Source organism: Drosophila bipectinata, chromosome XR, assembly GCF_030179905.1.
Source record: "Drosophila bipectinata strain 14024-0381.07 chromosome XR, DbipHiC1v2, whole genome shotgun sequence".
Taxonomy (NCBI): Eukaryota; Metazoa; Arthropoda; class Insecta; order Diptera; family Drosophilidae; genus Drosophila; species Drosophila bipectinata.
Window position 1 is genome coordinate 5,606,178 of NC_091735.1, and position 20,357 is coordinate 5,626,534.

General features: G+C 35.8%; 1 protein-coding gene across 1 annotated transcript in view; it reads left to right on the plus strand.

Annotated features, from left to right (window-relative positions):
* The window catches only part of LOC122321391 (uncharacterized), a 58,192-nt gene that overhangs the window by 29,877 nt on the left and 7,958 nt on the right, over positions 1-20,357 (plus strand). Inside the window, exons 2-3 of the mRNA XM_043211273.2 lie at positions 4,163-4,397; positions 17,311-17,407. Of these exons, the coding sequence (XP_043067208.1) occupies positions 4,376-4,397; positions 17,311-17,407 (119 nt within the window). The 5' untranslated portion in view covers positions 4,163-4,375. The remainder of the gene's footprint in view (positions 1-4,162; positions 4,398-17,310; positions 17,408-20,357) is intronic.

Genomic DNA, 20,357 nt, shown 5'->3' on the forward strand with positions numbered 1-20,357 from the left:
GCAGTCGAAGGAGCTAAAAGCAAAAATATTTAGAGGGCAACCTTTTCAGACTGTTTTGTTTTTAAGCCATTTGGTCAAATGTGAGCAACTCAAATGTAAAATCTCCAACCCTAAAGTATATGTTAAATTACCGAGCGTTTTCCGTAACTACAAAATAATGTTCTAAAATTCCCTTGAAAGAAAAAGCCCGATGTTTTGATTATTTATGTTTATATAATATCTAATCCAATGTAAAACATCAGTCGCGAACGATCCAGAACCAGAGGGGTTCAAACTCAACTGACCAGAACCAGACGTCCAAACTGACGGCCATTCTTATAAACTTTTTTGAATAGTATTCCCCAAATTCGATGAGTACTGTTTTTAACAAATCTATATATAAATATTTATGGCAAACCTGTCGTGGTTGCCTTTTATCCCGGCAGAACTTTTGACAGGAAAAAAAGATAACTTTTTGGAACTCGTCAGACCAAAATTTTTACTTTTCAGCAAGGAGTTTTTCAGATTTGTATTAACTATAGAAATAGTACAGAAAAAGTACAGAAATTCGCAATTCACGAAACAAACTTGGACTGCGTGAGCATTATAGAATGCGTGCCAAATTCTATAGCTCTATCTCATACGGACAGACCGGCATAGCTATATCGACTCGGCTGTTGACGCTAATCAAGAATAGTTTATGGGATTGGAGATGATTCCTTCTCTATGTTACATACATTCATTCACACGACTACATATACAGTAGCGGTCAATGAAATCCGGACACCTAAGTACTTACACTAAATGTGAACTTCGCATTGGTGTGGTAGGAGCGCGTTTTATTATATCAAGTTGAAATTTTTTCATTATATCCGGAAGGTCTTTAGCTTTCATGATCTGAAAGAATTTCATAAATTATTAAGCTTCTTGTGTTAAAAAATTTTTTTTTGTTTAAACATGTCGAAAATGACTGAAGCTGTCCAAGAGGCCCTATTGGCCTTACAATCAGAAAATTTAAGCTTCCGAGGAATAAGCGCTAACGTTGGGTTTAGTACAGTGGGGGGCAAAACTAAAACATGTTTAAAATTTGAGTGTGTGCGTAGCAGAGAAAAACAATGAGAGCAGAGAATTCACTGAGCGAAAAAAACGTATTTTTTTATTTCATTTTTCGTTAATTCAAAAGTTGGAATGGGCACTAAAATTGAGTATTTTATTTTAAAAGCTTTGCTAGCAGTATTTCTTAAACAAATGAAAAACTACGCTTCCCTATCTATATTCTCCATGAAGAAAACTTTTTCCAACCCAATTTCTGACAAAATTTTTCTCAGTGGAAACATTTTGTTTTTTAAGTTTGAGCTGTCAAATAAGTCGAAATGAGAGCAATTGAGAGAGCTTCTAAAAAAAATTCAGAGTGCTCACTCTGTCAGTGTGCCGGCAGCGCTGCGGCAGAATTTCCTACCCTATACTCGAGTGCTATGTAAAATGAGAGTTTGCCCACCATTGGTTTAGTAAGTCTTCTTTTGAGAATTCCTTACATCATTTTGAGTAAACCAGAAATCTGAAGCATTAGCCAGGCTCAGGAAAGAAGTAGGCTGCGAGGACCGAATCCTTTCACGATTTATGATGTCTGATCGTTTCGAATCTGCGAAACACGTAAGAAGGCCAAGAAGTCGAAATAAGCACTCCAACCGTTCGAAGGAACATTGAGGGGGCTGGATTTCATGTCCGGGGAGCGGCGAAAAATCCAGTCTTGACCGTAAAAATGCTCCAGAAAAGGCTAAGGTGGGCCAAAATGCACGAATCTTGGACTATACATGATTGGTGGAATGTAATTTTTTCTAACGACACCAAAATAAACCTTTTTCCTTACAATACTATGAGCTACGTGCGCCCCAAATGCGACAAACGCTTCTAAAATTATTGCTTACGGCGAACGGTCAGGCAAGGAGCATAGTCTGGGGATGCTTTTGTCCAAAAGTGTGCAACGCAGTGAAGGACTTCACGCACCCTTCATTCCTTTGCACGCAGCATATAAGTCGGAACGGCATCGGCTGACTATATCCTATAGTTGCCACATAACTGATTGATCGGAAATCCAATAAATTTCCGTTTTTTATTTTAATTTTTTATTTCATTTTTCGTTAATTCCAATGTTGGAATGGGTACTAAAATAGTGTATTCTATTTTAAAGAGCTAAAAGCTTTGCTAGCAACAGTTTTCAAACAAATGAAAAACTACGCTTCCCTATCTATATTTTCAATTTCACGCTTCCCTATCTACATTTTCCAAACCAATTTCTGAGAAAATTTTTCTCAGTGGAAACGTTTTGATTCTAAGTTTGGGCTGTCAAATGAGAGTAATGAGAGAGCTCCTACACTGTCAGCAGTGCTGCCAACTTTTCCGGACAATAAAATGCTGAAGTAACCTTCCAAACCTGCTAGAAACGGCTAGATCGAATTTAAAGAAAACCAGAAAAAAGCCATTTTAGTTTTGATGTAGTTTTAATGAATATTTTTGAATACATTGTTGATACTGAACATTGATAGACAATTATCGAGCTCATTGAAGTCGATATTTCCCTCAGCAGTGTACGAGTCGTTTGTACCAATCTTGTTCAGGAACTTTTGAGGCACTTCGAAATTGTGGCAACATTTAGTTGCCCGTCGCAATCCATAACTGTGAATATCCATTAATTAATGAGTAATAAGAAGTTTGTAGGGTCAAGCAGCAAGCAAATTGTTTAAATAATTAATAACTTAAGCATTGTTGGTCGCAAGCCGACTTCCTTTCGGTCACTCGTCTTTAACTAATTCGGCATCTAAAGCTAGAGAGCATCCGCTCAGCCTATTATAAATTTCAATTTCGTTTGTTGTCTTATTGCGCTCGCTCCCTAAATTGGATTTCACTTATATATATATATATATGTAGATCCCAATTTCATATGCGGCCAAAAAAAGATTTTATAACGTTTAATTTAATACAAGTTGCTTTTTATTTTACTGGCATTGAAAATTATCAATGACCAAAGTTAAAGTTTTTATTATTGTTCTAAAAATGATAATTACCTTTTGTGTAAGACCGAATTAAGTGTTTTAATGTTTATTGAGTTCCTCAGCTTAGATTTTACAATGTTCATCTGGCTAAAAACTCGTTCGACTTCCGCGTATGACCAAGTAATTTAATCACAAACGAAGCTAACTCTTTAAATCGGTGATTACCTCCCGAATGCTGCCCAAATATTAAATAATACTATAGGTGGCTAGTTTAATTTTAAAAATTACCAAATTTCCTGCCAACAGCTAGCTTAAAATTGTCCTGCATTTGACTAAAAAAATGCCAGGTTGAAAAATGCTATTTTTGTCAAAAAAGTACGACCTACAAAATTTCCTTAGGATCAGCCGACTATATCTGATAGCGGCCATATAACTGAATGATTGGAAATGGTATATGGTATTTGGTAAAGCTATGGTTATTTGGTTATTTTCACGCAGTATATACATAAGTCGGGATTGATCGACTGTTTACTATAGCTACCATAAAACTGATTCATCCGAAACGCCAAACCTTAAATTTTTTTGAAGATAGACTTTTCCCAATCCCCATCTTTCCTTACGTGTATTATAAATAATTAATTCAATTTTTTTTATAATCATTAATAAAATACTAATAAATGATCAAAAACTTAAGCTCGTATGCCATTTTACTTTTCCACTATAAATGTTTAAATATTTTTCGATTTTCGGCCTCAATAAGGAAAAGGTTCCTCTAAGGTGTACCGTTGAATATGAGGTAGAGTAAAATTATCTGAATCTGTTTTTTTGGGGCATTGGTTCTGGGGACCCAAAATGTTGAATAATCAACCTTTGACTATATATTGTATTTAAATATTTATTTATTTTTAAACTTTATAAAAAGGTTATTTCTAAAAATCGGTGGTGCCCATACAAATTCACATGTTAGACTTGCCTTTGTGTTCAAATACGTAAAATTCGCTTGTAAATCACTAACATTTACAGTCGATTTACAGTGTTAACAGTGTCGACGAGCAGGCATAGAAATTTTCAACCCCCGTAAATTTATATAAAAAATATAAACAAATAAATATGTGTATTGAATTGGTTCATATCAAAAAATATTTTAAAACAAGCACTGATAATTTTTTTTTATTTTTTATCTATTACAGAGTTTTATCACTGGAATCTACAACTTTGAGCTAGCGCCCAAAGCGTTGTTTTTGTATATAGAAATAGGAATAGCCTTTGTTCATAGCTACTGTTGATTTTTGATTTTATGTATATGTTTTGTAAGTCATTTTCCAATTGACTTTGCAATTCAAACACTGCTTCAAAACTTTAAGAATTAATAGTGCCAACCGAAAGGAGGGGAAGCAAATCTTATGACTTATGAAAGATTGAGTGGTAAGTCATGCAAATAAGGATATTTATACCTAGTCCTCGATAATTTAATACATTACCTTTTTATACCCGGTACTCGTAGAGTAAAAGGGTATAAAAGTCTGTTGTGTTGTGTCATGGGCATCTTTAAAAATAGGAATCTACAGAGGATTAAATTAAATTCACGAAGAAAATTGCGCTGCCCACACAATCACATTTACATGTAAAATTAATTAAAAAACCCTCAATGATCTAACAATTACATGTATGAATAATTTTCAAAATCCTAATTATTTTTTTTGCTTTCATTAAACACCACTTATTCCCACCACTGGGACTTTTTTAAAAATGTATGCGACATATTTTAATACAAGATATTATTATTAAAATAATATTTGCGGGTGTGTATATGGTGTGATACATATATACTGAGCGTCACCAGATTAACCAGATATAAAATATAATTACATCAGACATAAGATCGTTATTTAGAACTGAGAGACTAGTTTGCGTAGAATCGACTCAGGAAGTGATCCTGGTCAAGAATATGTATACCTTATGGGGTCAGTGATGACGTCTTCTTGTTTTTTGCAACTTAAACATTTTTGCAAAAGCATGATTTTGTCAAGCTCTACTACAACAAAGCTTCTCGAATTCACCTCGATGACACCCATCCACAGGTGTTTTTTGAGATAACGGATGTGGTGATTTAGTGAATCATCGCCTTCTTTTACATAATATGTGACAGGGTTTTTTTTTCAAAAAATCGTAGAGTGGATGTCTTTCTATTTATCGAACCGCAAGCAGTGCCTTTTGTTTTAAACAACTCTGCACCACAGATTATAAACGTTACATCTGGTGTCTCACAAGGTAGTCACTTAGGACCTCTTGTTTGTTCTTTTTGTTAACGATCTAGTGTCGTAAACTATGGTACACCATTTACTTATGCCGATGATGTCAAGAAAAGTTTTTGTCATTCTCAGACCATTTTCTTCATAGACACTTTCAATTGGACCTCAACGAAGTCTTTTTGTGGTGTTTAAACTATCTCCTCTAACGTTCAATCGTTCACTTCGTATTCTCACTTGGAAATAACGTCCTAGATCTTGTTTCCTTAATGAACAATCTTGGAGTCCTTTTTGACCATAAGCTTACGTTCAATTAACATATATCATTGACAGTTAATAAAGCTAGCGATGTGCTAGCTGTTATCAAACGTTGGTCAAAAGAATTTCATGATCCTTTCACAACTAAGACTCTATATGTCTCTTTGGTTCGTCCTATCTTGGAATGCTGTTTATGATTTTGGAGTCTGCAATACTCTGATCATCAAAAGAGTATTGAATCTATCCAAACGCAGTTTCTGTAGTGCCTTCCGGCGTATCGGTGCTGACCAAAACTATTCTACCTATCTCCATTGTAAGAGTGCCGGGCTTGTGCTGGTCTTATGCTACTTCATATCCTTTTTGTATAGGTGGATTTTCAGTTCCTACCTTTGGATACCACTTTGTAGATCAAATTTTGCCGAACACGATCCGTTTCGTGTTATTTGTAAAAATTACTATTCATAATTATTTTTGCAGCCCAGGATGTATAGTGTAAAAAAACAAGTGTCTATAGCACGTTTTTTATGATGTTTTAATATTTATTTAATAAAAATTGTCGAGCTTATAAAAAGTCTTGTTCCCGTTTTTGTGGTCTTCTACTGAGACTGTGACGATTCGAGATAATATTTTGGTTCTATATCTGTTCAACTAAATACCGGTGTTCTTGAGTACTGCTACCATCCGTCGGCTCGTGGTGGCGCTAAAATATTTAGTTTTAGTTGTAGTGTAGACGCTTACAATGAGGAGAAATTTTTTTTAGTACAATTTTTATAGACCATTTTAAAAGTTTCCAAGCTCTTCATATTTTTATTTAATCTCGTCGTACTTAACTGATATGTTGTGGAAGTCTAAATTCTTCAACTCCTACCTGACTACTTTTACATACGCTTTGAAATTGGTTCTGTTGTTCGAGTTAGAGAACGATTCGATATTCGTTATTATCGTTTCCAGAGGTGGTGTTGGTTGATAATTTGGCCACTGGGCTTTGGGTTTTTTCAGGAACGACAGTCCGGTGGTCCACTACTTCAAGTTAGGTTCGGCAATTATTTTCGAAGGGACATCCGCGACGTTCTCAACGGTAGGAATGCAGCGCCACTATGAGGCGCTCGATGTTTCCATAATCTCGCCGATTTGATGCATTACAGAAGCGCAAAACTTTCGAGGATCGATTGTGACAAGACGGATCTAACCATGGAGTCTGCCCAAAAGGTGCATTCGCCAAGTTCCATTCGTGGTATTAAAAGCGGTTTCAAGGAAGAGACTACGACTGGATGAGAATCGTCAGCCATTTGGTCCAACAAATCTGTGAAGGTCCTGGTAATTCGTCATCCCGTCCGATCCCCGAGCGCCATGTTTATTGCAGAAGGATTTTAGGTCCGATGGTGTGACAGGACAAAAACATCATTAAATGACATCAGAACCTGTAGAGCTCTTCTTTTAGTGGGGCGTGCATTTCTCTTTGAGTGTCACTGAGAACATTTCTTTTTAGGTTTGAGAGTCTGAAAAATATTAAAATGTATCACTTATTGGATCCTAAATCCTTTGTAGGCTGTATTGTGGCTGACTCTCCTTTTAATGCGTTTGGGACTTCGAGTGAGTAGGAAGTCCATTTTCTGATGTGGAAGCCGCCAGCTGAATGTATTTCTTTGACCGCCTTTGACACTTTGATAAGCCTCCTCGTCGTTCGGACTGTCTAAATAATAGAGGGTGATGGCTGCTTAGGCTCTCGGATACCAAATCTTGTAGTCCTCCGCGTTTTTATCCCGGACGTAATGAGCTATACAAGAGGCGCTGTGCATGGATCTCCCTTTTTTTTTTATTCTTATTAGGTGGAACATCCCTGCTAAATCTCCGCAGTCTCTGAATGCCATCAAAAGGTCAGACAGTGACAGTGGATATCAGTGACAGTGAAGATCCGGACCAGTAAGCATGAAGTTTAAGGAAGCGCCATGAGATTTAGTTGCGGCATCCTAAGCCAATCGAATCTTGTTTGGTTTGTTCGGGTTGTGAGCTATGAAAATTGCAAGGTACCAAATATGGTTATGGTAAACATCCGCATTTTCCTTCAGCTCGACGGCGTAGCCTTTATTTAGTAGATTATCAATTTGGTCATGAATTTTTTCACGTAGATATGGCTCTCTTTCAATTTAGCTTTCAGGCAAATGAGTCGCTTAAGCGCGTTTGTGTAGCTCTCAGGCAAATTTCGTATCGTCTGTCGATTTTTACGCACGTTTTTTGCATGATTTTGAAAGCTTTTTCATTATCGTTAGATCGAAGTTTTCTTGGAATAACGGATTCTGCGTTGAAGCTTATCTTAAGGGCGTATCTTAAGGTCAATTTCTGCCCAGTTGCATTGCCAGTAGTGCATAGAAAAGTGTTTTTTCCCTTTTCGGATCCTTGTACTCCCCGGCCTGCCATGCACTTGGATGCGATGGGGTCTGTCCACCTTCCTTCTCCTATTTTTCGTGGAACGGCTAGCTTCCAATTGTCTGTTCCAATCAGCAGTATTGGTTCGGCATCAGTGAATAATATAATCGGTATTTTTATACCCTTGCAGAGGGTATTATAATTTTGGTCAAAAGTGTGCAACGCAGTGAAGGAGACATCTCCGACCCTATAAAGTATATATATTCTTGATCAGGATCACCTCCTGAGTTGATATGAGCATGTCCGTCTGTCCGTCTGTCCGTCTGTCCGTCTGTCCGTCTGTCTGTCCGTCTGTCTGTCTGTTTCTACGCGAACTAGTCTCTCAGTTTTAAAGCTATCGTCTTGAAATTTTGCACACACCCTTCTTTCCTTTGCACGCAGTATATAAGTCGGAACGGCCCGGATCGGCCGACTATATCCTATAGCTGCCATATAACTGATTGATCGGAAATGGTATAACTTTGGTGTTTTCAGAGTTAGAGAGTTTAAATTTCACATGAGAGCTATTTTTGGCAAAACATTACGACATGCCAAATATCATAAGGATCGGCCGACTATATCCTATAGCTGGCATATAACTGAACGATCGGAAATGACCCAACTTTCGCGTTTTTGAAGATAGAAAGGTGGAATTTAGTACAGATTCTATTTTTGGTCAGTTGATCCAACCTACTAAATTTCATAAGGATCGGCCCACTATATCCTATAGCTGCCATATAACTGAACGATCGGAAATTACCAAACTTTTGTGTTTTTGAAGATAGAAGTTTGGGATATTTTTAGGTTTGGTTTTTGTATTATATTAAATTGGGTTATATTATCATATTTTCATAAGGATCGGCCAACTATATCCAATGTTTGCGATATATATCCGGTTTTAACTGCAAGGGTATATAAACTTCGGCTCCGCCCGAAGTTAGCTTTCCTTTCTTGTTTTAGGAGTGTATTTACTGGTTAACTCCTACATGTCCAGCGTTTGCCTTGGTAATACCAAGTTCTTGACTGTGTGTATGTTGATAAGCCAGTAGGTCCTATTGTTGTCCATGGTGAAGACTTTTATGTTGCAGCAAATGGATTCGTTCTTTCTCCGTATTGTTTGATTCGTCCACTGCATGCAGATCGGATCCGGACTACTTTGGATGTTTTTAACCTTTTGAAGAAATTTTCGTCTAAGAGTGTGAGCGAGAAAACCTTCATCTAGAAATGAAAATGTGTGAATACAAGTTTTGGAAGTGTATATTTTCGTATCGGTACGATACGAAAATAATTTTCTCGATGAGACGATGTTAGGATTTGCACGACCTTTGTGCAGCAGAGGATGGTGTCTTGATTTGCATCCCCCGATCTCGCACAGCTATGTTGAGAAGCATCTTCGACCATGGATCTTTAATTATTTAAAGCAAAGCCTGTATTCTCGAACAATTTCATGTTTCTTTTTTTTCGTAAGGTAGCTTTTGGAATACCTCGCAATGTGTAACTTCTCTTTGCGAAGCGTTATACGTTGGTGGATTATATTCCGAGCTACCGTGAGCGCCAATGCTATACTGGACATGGGTGTATGTACGTTGCTGGACCTGGAGTATATGGATGGTGCCACTGTGGATGCTTCTTGTCAGTTTGTAGTGGCTGGGCAACTTTTCTACCAACTTTTTTAACAGCAAGGGGTTGTTAAGGTGGTCATTTAGTTTTCATGCTTCCATGGTAGTACAAATATTTCGTACTGCCAGGGCGTAATCGATAAGTGTCAAGTCGTTTCTTGTTTATAGAGGTTTTTCTCGCCTTTTTAATTAATCTATGTAGTATCTGAGCGATACGTCCGAATAACGTCTTCAGCGTGTTTATGACGTCTGGGACCATGACAGGAAGCAAAAGCTTATCTCTTACCATTTCGAGTGTCATTCCGTTGAGCCATTTTTAGAGTCGTAGCATATTCTTGGAAAACCCAGCGACAGTGGTGCTGTTTTTGTAGGCACTAAGAGCCCTAAGGCACTTCCTAGAGCATTAGTAGCAATAGAGTACTATTTTGTAATTTTTTCAGCATGCGAAGGTATCGGTTCCTACCGACAAGCTCCTGCTTGTCTTATTAATTTACGGGACCGGTTGAACGTACGGCTATCTGGGCGATGTTGGATGCGTCCTCCAAAACGCCACCATGCGCATCTGCTCCTTGCGCAGCGGCTACTTGAGCGTCATCTGTGTCGGCGTCAGTAAGCGTGGTTCGGTAAGGTGTCTGTTTACGGTTTTACTGGAGATGCATTCCCATCCTTTGGCGTTTTGGGTGTTCTCGTCACGAACGCAGTCGAAGTGGTACCACGTCATACACATTTCACAATGCACCCATATTATTTCTTTGCCGATGTTACTCTTTTTGTATATGCTGAATACGGTTCGGTTGTATTCACGGCATATCATAGTGTTCATATCATATCATAACGATGAACTTCTTACGCTCGTTTTTTTCTAAACATTAATAATGCAGAAAGTTTGATGTGTTTTGTAGCTGTACTTTGTCTCTTAGCATAGTTGCATAGTTTCGACGTATGTAAGTTGTCTTGTGGTAATGTAGCGGAACTCGTTCGTTCAATTATGAAATGATACATACGCAGAAAAAACCGAAAAGACCACAATAAGAAAGGTTTCAGTAAGATTCTTTAAGGGGTTATATACAGTTGTACCGCGCATATATATGGATTTTTATCGATTTTTTTTTGACACCATAGAAAATATTTATGAAAAATGTTTTACCGACGTTGTTTAGTACATGTTTCTGGGTACTCAATACTAAATTTTGTCATAAAAAAATATTACCTAACAAAAATGTAATAGCCGAATTCCCGGATCGTCTTTTTTCCATGGTGTCTTGCGGTGGACATGATTTCTCGAAAACGGTTCATCCGAAATCCAAAATTCAAAAAAGTTTAGTTAGTATATTGTATTGTCTAGTCCGTGAACGAGGGATTTGTAAAAATTTTGATTAAAAAAAAAATGGCGACGTTTTTAACAAAAAATGTACTTTTTCAAGGTATAAGATTTTCGTTTTTTGTGCTTTAAAAAAGTAGTTTTCAAAAAAAATTGAAAATCCCTTGTTCACGGACTAGCTAATATCATAATAAATAAGTGGTCAAAATTTGGTGTCCACCGCAAAGTTAATTTCCCCAAAAAAAGATTCTGAGATAATCGCGTTTAAAGTTTCAAGTTTGTTTAAGTTTTATATGCAGATAGTGCGCTATAAATAGCTACAGCTTCGGTTCCAATGCTCCGATCGTTATGAATTTTTGTGAGAGTATTCCCAATAGAATATACTTAAAGAATATGCAATAAAAAAAAATCGATTTTTTCATATATCACAACCCCTTAAGGATGTAGTCTCATGTTCCGGCCTACTTTTTAGAGGTTATTTCAAAAAATTTTTTTGAATAAAAAATAATGCGATTGTTTCAATTTTCAAATATGTTTTTATAGGCATCATAAACTATTTGAAAATATTTTGTTTAATTTATTCTTGTGTAGTTTAATACACTTCATAGCATGCCAAAGTATGCATATAAAAAAAAAGGTAGGTCCCTGGCGCAGGTGATTTCGACTGATAGAGTCATCCGAAACAAAAAATTAGAATAGATTATTGTTTTGTAAGCTTATGGCTCTGTCCCGTACTAGAATGAAATATTTTCATCAATAAACAACAAAATGGCGAACACACAAAAAAAAATTTTTTTTTTAATTTAAAAAATTTATCTTAAATTAATGATAAAAAAAAAATTAATCATTAAAAATAAATGATTCTAGTACGGGACAGAGGTGTTACTTTTAAGAACAACATATCCAAATTTCAGCTAGGTCGGTACCATAGAATTTTGTGAATCACCTGCGCCGCACACAAAAATGTCATTCCGAGAAAAACGCGTTTAGAGTTTAGACGCTACCGAGTAACTCATATTATTCGGTGTAGGCACGCTCTCGAATATGGGCTGTATCTCTGTCAGTACATTCTTAATAAACAGTACGTTCAAAATATGTGAAAAAAAAAATCGATTTTTTCAACCTCACACATGAGACTACATCCTTAAATAAATGTTGCAGCTTAGGATGTGGAAGAAAAAAAGTATCTATAGCACGCTTTAATGATGTTTTAATATTAAATCATAATTGTCAAGCTTATAAAATCTTGTTCTCGTTTTTGTTGGCTTCTACTGAGACTGTGACGATTCGAGATGATATTTTGGTTCGATATCTGTTCAACTAAATACCGGTGTTCTTGAGTACTGCTACCATCCGTCGTCTCGTTGTGGCGCTAATGTATTTTGTTGTAGTTTTAGTGTAGTCGCTTACAATTATAATAATGAAATATGCCTGAAATATCCCTAGATGTAATTTGATAATAATAATGTAATTATACATCCCTAGATTAATAAAAAATAAATAAATAAAAAAGATAAATACTTAACTATACGTAGTAAAATAAAACATAGAAATTAACGTCATAACCAAACATTAAGGGGCACAAAATGTTGCAAAACATTGATTACCACTAAAAATATACAAAAGATAGAATTTCTGCTTGTTTTGTTATTGGCGGTAGGGCTGTGGGCTGTTAATGAATATTTCTGATACTGAGTTTTACGGTGCCATATTTATATTCTTGCAGAGGTTATTTTGGTCAAAAGTTTGCAACGCAGTGAAGGAGACATCTCCGACCCTATAAAGTATATATATTCTTGATCAAGATCGCCTTCTGAACGATCGGAAATGGTATTTGGTAAAAATACTAACTTTGGTAATTTTTAAGATAGAATCTTGGGACTTTTTTTCAACTTTGTATTGTAATAAACTGGTTATATTATTTATTATCATAAGGATTGACCAACAATATCCGATGTTTGCAATATATATATCGGGTTTTAACTGCCAGGGTGTATCAACTTTGGCTCCGCCCGAAGTTAACTTTCCTTTCTTATTTTTATATTTATATTTTCTTAGCTTTAAAACTGAGAGACTAGTTTTCGTAGAAACAGACACACAGACAAACGGCCATGCCATTAACTCAGAAAGTGATTCTGATCTAGAATATATATACTTTATGGGAGATGACTCCCTTCACTGCGTTGAACACTTGTGAGGGTATTAAAAATAAGACTTCGAATTTACATCGCATTCATAAGCTGTAAACCAAACTAAAAAATGTTGCAGTAAGCCTTATAATTAACATTACGACTACGCCCAAAACAAGTTTAGCTCAGAAAAAATTGTCATTCATAATTCTTTTTACTTACAGTCACAATATTAAATGTCATTATTTCAAAACATATATACCTAAATTCTCCGTGCAAAGCGTAAAGCATATACTTTTTTTTCATTTTGAATCGACTGCTACCGAAAAAAATAATTTAGATTATTAAAAAGACACAATACTAAGTATAGCTTTCAAACATTTTCTAAATTTTTTGATGTGTTGGAATTTTTGGTTAAATTTTGGATCAAGATTGGTTCGCATAAAAAGGGAGCGATTGCAGTTGAAATCAAAATAAATCTGGACATAAGAAATTTGGCGGTTTGTAAACGTATATTTTTCAGTTCCACTAAAATATTTGATTTCAATTTCATTTAAAACAAGAAAGGAAAGCAAACTTCGGGCGGAACCGAAGTTGATATACCCTTGCAGTTAAACTCAGATATAGCATATAGTCGGCCGATCCTTATGAGAATATAGTAAAACCAATTAATTACAATAAAACATCTAAAAAAAAGTCCCAAGCTTCTGTCTTCAAAAATACCAAAGTAGGTATTTCTACCAAATATGAAATATTATATGAAGATTTTCCTGCAACATAAGGTTTTGTTACTGTACCACAGTCAAATAGTTGGTAAATTATTCATTAATTTTCGCACGCAAAACAGCAATCTATCAACCAACAACAATTTTTTTGTGTTGGCAGTTGCGTAACAGCATTTCAGATCAGTTTTCTTTGGATTTTGGTTGGGGAAATCGTTGTTAATATTTGTTTATATTTTCCAACTGTTTCATACGTGTAGAATCAGTGGGAAGAGCCCAAATTCCAAAATTTAGTAATTTAGTTTCATAAAGCCAGTCTTACTGAAGAAGCGAACTTTATGAGTTTTGGTCGATACTTAAGGACTACAGCCAATACTTGGTTTCGATTGAAGTCTTAAGATTGCGATGATATGGATCCTAAGGGTTAGAGAGTAGCAACGTTCTCGAAAGCGTAATTCCATCTAGACCTAATACATTTATTTCGTATATAATTTGACCGAGTGACATGTCAATCAGATGGTCAATTATTAACATTAGACAACTTAACTTATGGGATATTAAAGTTAGTCAGAGCTAACAGCTGTTTACAATCGGACCGAAGATTAAGAACTGATTGAATAGCGGATAATTGATGCCAATATGAACAGTTAATATATAAAGATTTACCGGACAAAATGATTTTAATGCAAATAAATTCTATATTACCATATTGTACCATTTAATGTGGTTCCGTAAGAAGAGGTGGAAGGTTGTTCAGTAGTTCTAACATGTGGGAGTTTTACTCCCACGGGTTTGACAACTTCTTTTCTTTCGGTACTTGGCTGATATTCACGGCCGCCGAATTTCGGTTGGAAGTTGCGGTCGTGCAAATAATATGCTGCGACTGTTGCTTGCTTATGCTGTGCCGAGTATTGAAATTCGGTAGAAGTAGCTTTCGCTGCTGGCTGCTTTTCATTTTTATAATTAATGCTTTCGATTACCAGCATAAGTCCAAGAAGTAGAAACGGACCAATTTTATGTTTGCGTTTTTTAGTTGGGTTGTAATACGTCGCCCAAAAGAGTTACAAAAAATTAGCTATAATGCCAAGTTTAGTGAAACAGTTTGAAATCCAAAAATAAAAAATGTTCCGATCAGAGAGAAGTACAATTTTTAATAATTGAAGTGTTTTGTTCCTAACTGACAGAATTGAAGGCTCTGGTTGTAACATATACTGTTGTCGCAACGAAAAACTGAAGCCATAGGTACTTTAAATTCCAAATGGGACCAAACTATATAGTCTTGGCATTACTTAATGCTACTTACTTAAAATAGAGTACTTAACATAGAGTTCCAGTTCTAATCAAAAAGAAAACCGAATTATTAAAATCTACAACTTACCTATTAACAAACATGTTATAGCGTATTGGAAGGTAAAACAATACTCCTGCGAGTTATACGCATTAAGTATGGTTTGTTATGCAGTACCGTCAACTGAGGTTGAATATTTTGGCCATTAATTTAAGTGTAGCTATTTTTCAAATATTATAAATTTATTCTTAACAGGTGTTGAGAATTTAGTTTAAGACTTTAGTTTTTTAGTTTAAGACTAGTTCTTACTGATAACCGGAATCGATTACGCCAGGACGTTCTGAAGAACATCTTGCTGGTCAAAGTCCGAAAAACACGACAACAATTCCAAAATGGCAGTTTCTTGTGTAAAAGTTTTATCCTTTTTGTTTTAATTAATTAAAGATCTATTTTTTTTTCAAAAGGTTCAAAATTTAACTATTAAAATTTTAAAACGTCGAAAATTTTAAAATTTGCCTAAAATTACGCGTTAAGGAGTTTTTAAGAGCAAACAAGAAAGGAAAGCTAACTTCGGGCGGAGGCGAAGTTGATATACCCTTGCAGTTAAAACCGGATATATATCGCAAACCGATTCTTGTGATTAAATCATAATAAAACCAATAAACTTCAATAAAAAATCTAAAAAAAAGTCCCAAACTTCTATCTTCAAAAGTACCAAAGTTGGTATTTCTACCAAAAACCATTTCCGATCGTTCAGTTCTATGGCAGCTATAGGATATAGTCGGCCGATTTGGAAATTTGGCAGGTTGGATTAGCTGACCAAAAATAGAATATGTACTAAGTTTCAGCTTTCTATTTTCAAAAACACGAAAGTTGGGTCATTTCCGATCGTTCAGTTATATGGCAGCTATAAGATATAGTCGGCCGATCCTTATGCAATTTGGCATGTCGTAATGTTTTGCCAAAGATAGCTCGCGTGTCAAATTTGAACTCTCTAACTCTAAAAACACCAAAGTTATACCATTTCCGATCAATCAGTTATATGGCAGCTATAAGATATAGTCAGCCGATCCGGGCCGTTCCGACTTATATACTGCGTGCAAAGGAAAGAAGGGTGTGTGCAAAGTTTCAAGACGATAGCTTCAAAACTGAGAGACTAGTTCGCGTAGAAACGGACAGACAGACAGACAGACAGACGGACAGACGGACATGCTCATATCAACTCAGGAGGTGATCCTGATCAAGAATATATATACTTTATAGGGTCGGAGATGTCTCCTTTACTGCGTTGCACACTTTTGGACAAAATTATAATACCCTCTGCAAGGGTATAAAAATTCCTACTAGGTCTCTTCAAAAGTTCCAAATAATTATTAAGTAACTTCAAACAATTTGCAACATAAACTTTTGTAGGTAAAAACAAGAAAGCAAAGCTAACTTCGGGCGGAGCCGAAGTTTATATACCCTTGCAGCTAAAACCGAATATATAGCGCAAACATCGGATATAGTTGGCCGATCCTTATGATTACATCATAATAAAACCAATTAATTACAATAAAAAATCTAAAAAAAAGTCCCAAGCTTCTATCTTCAAAAATACGAAATTTAATATTTCTACCAAATACCATTTCCGATCGTTCAGTTATATGTCAGCTATAAGATATAGTCAACCGATCCTAATGAAACTTTGTAGGTCGGATTAACTGACCAAAAATAGAATGTGTACCAAGTGCCAGCTTTCTATCATCAAAAACACGAAAGTTGGGTCATTTCCGATCGTTCAGTTATATGGCAGCTATAGGATATAGTCGGCCGATCCTTATGAAATTTGGCATGTCATATTATTTTGCCAAAAATAGCTCTCATATCAAATTTGAACTCTCTAACTCTAAAAACACCGAAGTTATACCATTTCCGATCAATCAGTTATATGGCAGCTATAGGATATAGTCGGCCGATCCGGGCCGTTCCGACTTATATACTGCGTGCAAAGGAAAGAAGGGTGTGTGCAAAGTTTCAAGACGATAGCTTTAAAACTGAGAGACTAGTTCGCGTAGAAACAGACAGACAGACAGACGGACAGACGGACAGACGGACAGACGGACATGCTCATATCAACTCAGGAGGTGATCCTGATCAAGAATATATATACTTTATAGGGTCGGAGATGTCTCCTTCACTGCGTTGCACACTTTTGGACAAAATTATAATACCCTCTGCAAGGGTATAAAAATTTAATTAGAAAACTGCTGCCGCGTTTTCGCCCTTTTTTGTATTCGTGTTCCAAAAAAATGAGACAATTTTTTATCTCGCTAATTTCTGTATAAATATATATTACATTTGCAGAAAATCCAGAAAACACAACAGGACCCTGCATTTCAAAAAAACGTAGTAAAAAGTTCCGGTGGTGCATGAATTCCAAAAGGCGATCAACAAGTCAAAGGTAAGTTATATATGTAGATTAAGCGAATGGTTCCTTAATCAATATAGAAAATTTAAAAAAATTATGTGTTTTATTTATTGTTTTGATATTTTTCGTGTAGCTTTGATGTTTTGTACTATGTACATTGTTTTGCTGAGTATACAGAGGCTGAGTATTGATACATCATCCTCTAAGGCGAAGATGTTAAGCACATTGGAAGGTGGTAAGCAATGGGGTGCCCACCTATTGTTGGCCTACCAGGGACTTAGTCGAGTTTGTGTGTGTCTTTCATAATTGTATTGTATAGCTGTATTCCCTTTTGTCTGTGATTTCTTAGTGTGCTTAACTATCGAGTTAATTTGTTCCGTAGAATATATCGACTCTAATTAAATATAATTAATTTTGGGAGATGTGTTTTTGAAAGAAGAATAAGATCAATGTTATTGCGGCCTATGGATTGTTCGGATTTAAGTTGGGAAACGCCAATAACTGGGAAAATCGAGTCGAAAAACTTAAGTTTGTGTTGGGAAATAGCATTTCACGTTTTTTGGTCTGCTGGGATTCCAAAATTTGTTTCAAAAGATTCTGGTTAGTGCTTGTTGCTGCGTATCTTTAGTGTGACAATGTTTTTGTTTATATATTTTTACGAGGTTTATTTTTCATTATTTTTATATAGTATGTTCACTTTTTTTTATCTTATTGTCGTAAAGCGATCGAGCCCATTTTCGCTGTTTCACGACCCGACAAAAAAAACCTCATAACTTCGTTAATTTGTCAAGAATATATTAAACACCAAAACAAAATCATTGAAAAGCAGAATTGGAATTTTAAAATATTTTAAGTGATCGGCATAAAATTATCATATCTAATTAAATAAATAATATAACTATAAATATATAAATATAAAATAATATAACTGATTGATCGGAAATAGTATAACTTTGGTGTTTTTAGAGTAAGAGAGTTCAAGTGCAGGTAAAGATAGCTTTATCCTATAGCTTCCATATAAATGAACAATCGGGATCGGTCGATTATATCTTATAGCTGCCATATGACTGAACGATCGAAAATGACTCAACTTTCGTGTTTTCGAAGATAGATAGTTGGAACTTCGTACAGATTTCATTTTCAGTCAGTTAATCCGACTTACCAAATTTCGTAAGGCCGACTATGTCTAATAGCTGCCATATAACTGAACGATCGAAAATGTCCCAACTATCGCGATTTATATAGTTATATTATGATATTCTTATAAGGGTTAACCAACTGTATATATATCCGATGTTTTTGATATATATTCGGTTTTACCTGCAAGGGTATATAAACTTCGGCTCCGCCCGAAGTGGGAGAAAATTGGATAGTTGGTGCCATGTATATCGGGCAGCCGCGTCGGCGTGTTCGTTTCCAAGAATTCTCTGGTGACTAGGAGCTCAAACAATAATTATCTTTGCTTTTTATTTAGCGATAATATTCTGTATTTCGTATATTGTTGGGTCTGAGTGCCTGTGGTTCTCCAGAGCAGAAATAGTGGAAAGGCTGTCCGAGCAAATGGCAAATTTTCTTTTAAAGTTGGAAGCGGCGTAAAAGTTCGGAAGGGTCCCGCCGAATAAAATAACGTTGTCACTGTTCACAACAGCGAATGATGACGACAGTGTTGTTTTAGAGCCGTCGGAATAAAGACAGTTCCTATGGCCCAATTGGCTTCTCAAAAGTGGGAATTGTGTTTGGAAGACTTCTTTTGGCGTGTCGCTTTTGGTGTTGTGATGTAGCTGCTTGTTTATTTTAGAAGATATGTGTTTCCAAGGTGGAAGGAAACGGGTGTTTGTGTTTTATTTGGGCGGTGGTAGGCCCAGCAGTACCGAGAAGTTGGAGCATCTATGAAGGGTTGGGAGAATTCTGGGCGCGCGTTTTTTTTTCTAAAAGTAGATATTAAATTTTTTTACTAGCCATCGGTTAGGGCTAGTAAGCAGCCTAGGCATAAGATTCTGTGTCTACATTTCTAAACGATCGAGAATGCTTGGTAATCCTGTTTCAGCCAGAACACACTGTATTGGTGATGTTAGGAATGCATTGATTGAACGACGAGCTAATGAGTGATATGGAGGTTGGATTTTCTTCAAGTTGGATGTAGTGCACCAACCGTAAATAGGGAGGCCGTAATCAATTTTGGAAAGGATGAGGGTACGGGTTAAGTTGGTTAGAGTATTAGAGTGGATATGTGAGAATTTGGAGCTAAGAAATTTGATTATGTTAGCTGGGGTTTCAAGTGGTTTCCTTAACAAGATACAGTGAGCCTTAAAGCTAAACCTAGAGTCTAAAGTGATCCCAAGTATTTTTAAGTTTTGAACAGGATGGATAGATTTGTTATTGAATTCCAAAATTGGGAAGCAACAGTGGATACGGGTTAAGTTGGTTAGAGTATTAGAGTGGATATGTGAGAATTTGGAGCTAAGAAATTTGATTATGTTAGCTGGGGTTTCAAGTGGTTACCTTTACAAGATACAGTGAGCCTTAAGGGGGGAAATACAATTAAAAATTTATTTTTTTCGAAAATTTTTTTTTTGTCTTAATGTACTCTAAATATGTCTGGGAATAAGCCTTTAAAAGCATAAAGCTGTTCGGTACTTATTTTCAAAGTAATACGCAATTTAGTGAGTGCGTGTCAGTGGTAAACTTTAGTGAGTGGTAAACTTTAAACGCTTCTACTGAAAAGTCGTGTTTTCAAAGTCGCCGTGCAATGTACAGGTCAGAGATTTCATTTCAATCTAATGCGGTTTTTTGCTTTATGTTTGAAATGAAATTCTCCACAACATGAATTAAAGGATTTTTCATATTTATTTGTTATAACATGTTTTTTTGACAAACAAAGTCGAAAAAAGTGTGTTTTTTTTAAATATTTTTTTCAATTTCAAATTTTTTCATGGAAAAACCATTTTTTTACATATGAAATAATTCATGTTGTGCGCTGTAC